This window comes from Cannabis sativa, chromosome 5 (genome assembly GCF_029168945.1).
Source record: "Cannabis sativa cultivar Pink pepper isolate KNU-18-1 chromosome 5, ASM2916894v1, whole genome shotgun sequence".
NCBI classification, from domain to species: domain Eukaryota; kingdom Viridiplantae; phylum Streptophyta; class Magnoliopsida; order Rosales; family Cannabaceae; genus Cannabis; species Cannabis sativa.
In genome coordinates this window covers 72,624,825-72,632,192 of record NC_083605.1, presented here as the reverse complement: position 1 = coordinate 72,632,192, position 7,368 = coordinate 72,624,825, and the positions used below count along the sequence as shown (strand labels likewise).

General features: G+C 29.6%; 1 protein-coding gene across 1 annotated transcript; it reads left to right on the top strand.

The window, feature by feature from the left end:
* The first annotated feature begins 1,111 nt into the window (after positions 1–1,111).
* On the top strand, positions 1,112–4,502 carry LOC115716468 (aluminum-activated malate transporter 14). The gene is made up of 6 exons (XM_061116088.1): positions 1,112–1,656; positions 1,752–1,892; positions 1,998–2,270; positions 2,357–2,496; positions 2,683–2,826; positions 3,683–4,502. Exons 1-6 carry the CDS (start codon positions 1,338–1,340, stop codon positions 4,343–4,345), a joined length of 1,680 nt encoding a protein of 559 aa, XP_060972071.1. The 5' UTR covers positions 1,112–1,337; the 3' UTR covers positions 4,346–4,502.
* The last annotated feature ends 2,866 nt before the right edge of the window (positions 4,503–7,368 follow it).

Below are 7,368 nucleotides of genomic sequence, written 5' to 3'. Positions count from 1 at the left end.
GACATAATAATTAGGTGAATTTGTGCATGCATGATTTGGTGAAAGAGAGTTTAAACATGCAAATAATTTTTTACTTTTGTAATGCAAAATGCTTTAACTATTCTTAAATTCATCAATATTGCATGGAATGGATGTTGGATATAGTGAAATTTAACCTATCTAAATTAAAGAGCTTCCCTTGACAATAATAAATGTTGTTTAATAAATAAACTTTTAGATTTGAGGTTGATTTTCGTGCAATAAATGTAAATCATATTAAAAATTTCTAATTCTTTTTATAAATCTGAGAGTTTGTATTAAATTGTAATAGTAGCAATACGAGATATTATAAAAATTCTTTAGTATTTCTTAAAAGTATTGTATCAATGAGAAATGTTAAAGGGCACCCATGGTGCCTAGCACTCTCTTATGTGTCAATACCGCTATTGGTTTAACTAATTATCGGGTCCCACATAATTTAATTTAATAACTTTTAAAGAATATCGCTAGTCAATTGCAACACGATATATCAAAATAACAATGCTCTATTAATATATAGGGAAGTATGAATGTAGCTATATATATGCAATAAATGTGTGATTCTATTTTTTACATCAAACTTGAGATCACAATAATAAAATATTAGAGTATGAGGTTAAATTTTTTATTAAACTAAAATATGTAAAACTCAAACTATATATGATATCTTGGCCAAGTGCATGCCCTTTACTAATTCTCAAAATATTTTAGACATATATATGAATTGAAAATGAAAGTGATATTTACTTTACAAAGAAACAAAACACACATCAATAATAAGTATATATAAACAAACAAAAAAAACTTAAATTTTAATATTATCATCACCCATCTTTTTTTTCCTAAATAGTAGTTACATTATAAGAATAAAAAAGATGATGTTAATTGTTTTCTAGTAAATTATTAAGAGCCCTCAACTAATTTATAAACAAATATATTTGTTATTATATAAATATTTATATCATCAATCAAGCTGTTGTTTTCTACTTTGTTTTGACTTCTAGCTCTGTTGTGAAAGCAACCCACAACAATTACTATCATGATCTCTATATACTTTTTTATACATAGGCATGTGAGTACAGCAAGACACCTGTTGATGATTCTCAACATTATAAAAAAGCCTCTCCAACCCATTACACAAAACTTGGGGTTTTTATTTATTTCTTAATTTATAAATTAAATTAAGCTAACTCCCATAACCCATTTCTTTTTGCCTCAATATAGATATACCATTGTTTTTATATAATCAATTTCATTGATTATTACTACCCAAAATACTTGTTACCTAGGTATAATAACTCTATAATTATTACTAGAAAATGGTACCAAAAGTTCATGCAGGCATGGAAGTGGAAAATATGGCTAAGAATAGTGAAGATTGTGGTGGAAAAAGTGTTGTAAAAGGCGCGAAAATGAGGTATTTTGTTGAGAAACTGAAAAGGTTTCCGAAGATAGTGTGGAAAACTATGTGGAAAGTTGGGAAAGAAGATCCGAGAAGAGTAATTCATGCATTGAAAGTTGGTTTGTCACTAACACTTGTTTCGTTGCTATATTTGATGGAACCTTTGTTCGACGGGATCGGCTCGAACGCCATTTGGGCCGTCATGACCGTTGTTGTTGTTCTAGAATTCACTGCCGGTATAATTTTCTATTTTTTTTTCTTCATATTTTTCGTAATAAAAAGTACTATATATTAAAAAAATAATAACATATATTTTTATGTTGTCGTTTAGGAGCAACTTTATGCAAGGGATTAAACAGAGGATTGGGAACTTTGATTGCTGGATCATTAGCATTCTTTGTGGAATACATAGCCACCGAAACAGGTCGAGTTTTTCGAGCTGTTTTTATTGGAACCGCGGTTTTCCTTATTGGTAAGTTAATTAATATGTGCACACATAAATCACGTACAAATTATAATATTATTTATTTTAAGAAAAATATAATGTATATATATTTTTTTGATTTTATTTTGGCAGGAGGATTATCAACATACTTGAGATTTTTTCCATACATAAAGAAGAACTTTGATTATGGAGTTGTGATATTCATGTTGACATTTAATCTGATAACTGTGTCGAGTTACAGAGTTGATAATGTGTTGAAAATTGCTCATGAACGATTTTACACAATTGCAATTGGGTGTGGTATTTGTTTACTCATGAGTCTACTTGTTTTTCCTAATTGGTCTGGTGAAGATCTTCACAATAACACTGTTTTCAAACTTGAATGCATAGCCAAATCTATTGAAGGTACTACTACTACTATACTACTATTACTACATTAATAATTAAAATTAAAATTATAATTAATATTATTCATTAATTATTATTTGCAGTTTGTGTGAATGAGTATTTCAACGATGCTGTATTAGTTGAAGAAACTGATGATGATGATGATGACAAATCAGCAGAAGAAGATCTCATTTACAAAGGTTTCAAGGCTGTTTTAGACTCCAAATCTATTGATGAGACAATGGTAATCATATATTTAATTACACTAAATACTTATTTAATATTTAGTGTGTTTTTTCAAAATACAATTTTGGTAACTTATGTTTTTGTTTAGAGTATTGTTATTAAGTACCAGTCGTGTCTAATACCTTCTAGACATGTCACGAACATAGATCAATAAAATTATTATATGTATTTGGATTTCGAACAGGCTTTACATGCAAGTTGGGAGCCAAGGCACTCAAGACACTGTTACAGATATCCATGGCAACACTATGTTAAATTAGGAGGAGTTCTTCGCCAATTTGGATACACTGTTGTTGCTCTTCATGGCTGTTTGCAGACTGAAATTCAGGTAATATATATTTTTACATTAAATCTGAGATTAATTTAAAAACATTTCATTAATTTATTAAAAATATATTTATAACTTTTTGTTTTTGTTCTCATGGCCACATTATATGGTCAATAAGATTCATCTTTTTTTAATTTATTTAAGTGTGATTTTTCTTCAGTTTTTTTTTTCTTTTGGCGTTTTTCTATAAGATAACCTTTCAGAACTTTCTCGATAATCTTAATATATATATAGATAATTGCATATATTTTGTCTGAGCATCTAATCTCAATTTTAATTAATATCATTATTCCATTTCTTAATTATAATAAAATTCTATATTATTTTTATTAATTATTATTAATATTACCGTAATTCTATTCCTGTCACGTATGAATTAATATACTAAACTTAAAAATTCGACTCATACATCCAACTTTGAATCTTTTATCATATATGTCAGAAAAACAAACTAACAACCTCATTATCATATTATAATTTTCAATTTTATAAAATAAGACTGTGATTAACCTAAAGTGGTTAATACAAATCACCTATCCAAATTTAATTAATATTTTATTATGTCTTTATTAAGAAATATATATAAAAAAATTGTTTAACTTTTACTATTATTTTCAATTAAATTTTCAAAATACATTATTTTTTTTTTCTGAGTTCAAAATATATCACTTGAATCGAAGACTTATTCACTTACATATAATATATATAGGGATTTTTACACAAAGCAATACACATTCTTTTTACTTTCTTGCAGATTTATATATTTTAAGTGAAAAAAGAAGATTAATTTGTAAATTTATTAACATAAATTATTTGGACGAAATAGTACTTATTTGTGTTTGTATGTTTATTTCAGACCCCAAAATCAGTTAGAGTTTTATTCAAAGACCCATGCGTAAGAGTATCAAAAGAAGTGTCAAAAGCCCTAATAGAGCTAGCCACAAGCATAAAAAACCGCCGCCATTGCTCGCCCGAGATCCTCTCAGATCACCTCCACGAGGCCTTACAAGATCTAAACACCGCAATCAAATCCCAACCCCGCCTCTTCCTCGGCTCAGACAAAGGCGGCTCGGCTACGAACAACATGTTAGCCCTAGCCGCAGCTCATGCAGCCTCAGCGGGGAAGCGAACCCCGCGAGGAAGCGATCAACAACACAAACAACATCATTTTTTGAGTAATAACTCACACTTATCAAGCGTGAAGACTGACTCTTCCGCTTTGATGGAGTGGAAAACCAAAGGAGGAGATCAAAATAATCGTAGTCAACACAAAATGCTTAGGCCTCAACTTAGCAAAATCGCGATAACAAGCTTGGAATTCTCGGAAGCTTTGCCTTTCGCGGCGTTTGCTTCTTTGTTGGTTGAGACGGTTGCTAAGCTTGATATTGTTATTGAAGAAGTTGAGGAGTTGGGAAGATTGGCTTGTTTTGCTGAGTATAAAGATGACATTGATGAGAGTAGTGTTACTCTTAATGTCAATGTTGTCCAAAATCAGTTGCCTTCTCATGGAGCAGACTAGATCATATCATACTACTTAATTACTATTCTAAATTAGGATTTTTTTCAAATAAATATTTTAAGATAGGAAATATAAAAAGTTTATGGTAATAAGACACTATTTTTGTTTCTACAAGTATGCAGTTGGGAAAATTATGAGTGAAATATTATTTATATGACAATGTATATTTTAATTAGTTTATATTAGATATTAATTGAAGAGTTTTTAAAATAATTTAAATAATTTAGAGTGTTAAAAATATAGTTTAATTAAATATTTAATTGCACGTTTGTTATAGCTGGCCTTTTTAGGTGTGCAATTGATTATTTTGAACTATATTTTTGATCTTATAAATTATTTATATATATTAAGAAAAAGGTAAAAAATAATGTAAATTGTCTGTAAAACATGCTGAGTTATAATTTCTCCAAATTCTAATAATAAAATTCCCAATAAATATTTAGTTTGTAATGTTTGTTATGGCACTAGTATAATTAAGAATACCATGGTAATTTTGATTGAATACCTTTATTTAAATATTATAAAATAAATAAAATTTTCACTCTATTTTTCATTAGCTGTATAATAAAAGAATTATTTTGTATTTGAGAACTTACTGTTTTGATCCAGTACTCACTTTCAGTTTGAGATAAGCCGGAGACCTAGATTCATTTAAAAGGATATATCTTTCTAGTTTGTAACTGATCTATAAAGAGAGAGAGAGAGAGAGAGAGAGAGAGAGAGAGAGAGAGAGAGAGAGAGAGAGAGAGAGAGAGAGAGAGAGAGAGAGAGAGAGAGAGAGAGAGAGAGAGAGAGAGAGAGAGAGAGAGAGAGAGAGAGAGAGAGAGAGAGAGAGAGCTTTAGTTTGAGATAAGCCTTGTGAGAGAGTCTCCTCTGAGAGAGCTTTGTATAGCTCAGTTTGTTTGTTCATGTAATGAAAAATAAAAGAGATATCTGTTAGTTATATGAAGAGAGAAAATAAGAGAGAAATTAAAGTTGTAAATCATACTTTTATAATATATTGTTGATTTGAATGGATTCAAGCTCTGCTGATGGAGAAGTAGCCGGTAACATTAAGTGAACTCGGAGATCAAACTAGTGTCTTCATCTTTACTATTTTTCTATTTGTATTTCTCATTTAAATCTCTGTACTTTTGATATTGTGTATTTGTATTTGTGTGTTCTTAGTTTTAGATTTGGTGTAGTTGAGATTTAGCTAAGAAATTTTTGAGTTCAGTTCTTAGTGTTCGAACCTTTTAAGTGTAGAAAGAAAGATGTTAAGTTGTTAACACTACTAGAAAAATAGGTTTTAGTGACATGAGTAACTCTAAAACTATATAGTGACACTTCAACGCGCGTCACTAATGAGGGTGACTGGAAAGACAGTTTTTAGTGATACTTCATACGTGTCACTGAACCTTTTTACATTTATTTTTTGCGCGTCACTATAGGCAATCACTACTACAATGTTGGCCTTTAGAGGCTGTTTTTTCACTCCCACTTATAAAAAGGGAAGCTAAAGGGTGTGAAAATACCCGTTTTTTTCGAAATTGACATTTAGAGGCGGTTTTTTGAGAAAAGACCGTAGGTATAAAATTGCATTATACCATTTAGAGGCGGTTGGGAAATAATGTTTTTTTTTAGGCTCAGCCCTATGGCGTCGGTTCCTTTATAGGAACCGACGGCATAGGGTACACGTGGTTGCTGACACGTGTACCCTATGCCGTCGGTTCTTATAAAGGAACCGACGGCATAGGGTTATAAAACAAACCCTCCCTCAGCTTTCTTCCTCACTCGATCAAACCCAGCCAAAGCCAAAGAACCAGTACCTAGCAGGGACAAAAAACCCTCGCCGACCACTGCCTCCACCACCCATTTCTCCCCCATTTCTCAACCATTTGAGCCCATTTTTGTTGCAAAATCTTCTATTTTCGATACTTAATCCTATACACCCAAAAAGTTTTAATTTTTTTCCCTATTTAACTGTCATCCGAACCTATACAAAAATAGTGGGTATAACTCCGGCCACCATTTTTTGTTGAGAAAATATTGAATCTCAACCTCTTTTAAGGTATAAATATAGTTTCTATTCATTTTTATAATGTACATTATTTTATTTTTAGTTTTTGTAAATTATTTTTTGGGTTTTTTAATTTTAATGGTAATATAAAGTGTTGTATGTGTATAGTGCCCGGATTTTGTACGGAATCGCTCGTCGGATTGCGGTTATTAGATAAAAATTTAAAGCTCAATATATAGTATATATATGTAATTTTATATTTTATTGAATATGTGTGTATATAATGTGTGTATATATTGTGTGTATATTAGTGTGTGTATAGTTTAGAAATAAAAATTTTAAAATTGAATTAGTGTGGAAAATAAATTTTTTTTGAGATAATAGTGTGAGATATAATTGATTATATATATATATATGTATGTATAATTTAGTAACTAAGTAACTTGTTACTATTTTTAATAACTAGTTATAAGTAATGAAATAATTAATTTTGCAATTTCGTTGTATTTGTTTATATTGTAGGTTCGACATAATTTTGTGTGTAGTGTATTTGAGCTTGCATTGATAGGTATATACTTTAACTAACTTTTTCTTATTATATAATTAATTATCAATGCATGTTAGTTGAGTTTGAATATCTTAAATATTCATCCGTAGTGAAGTAGGTTCTGCGAATACATGTACTGCGGTCGGATGGGTGGATAAATTTTGTATTTGTTATCTGTTTTGTTTGTTATTTTAGACACTTTTAAAATTTTTGGGAACGTCCAATTACAGTCGTTATGCTGCCGAAATTTCGGTAGAATTAGGATAAATCTTACTAAAAAAATATTAATATTTACATCACCCAAAGAACTAATTAATTATAACATAGTAATAACATGTTAGGTCACTAAAAAATAATCTAACCATTTGCTATGTCAGCTTACTAATTTAGTGAAAATGGTGACCTTAATTTTAAAATTTCTTTCAAAATTGGAATCAAACATGCCCAAAAATTCATCTTTGCCATAACTAATAAAAA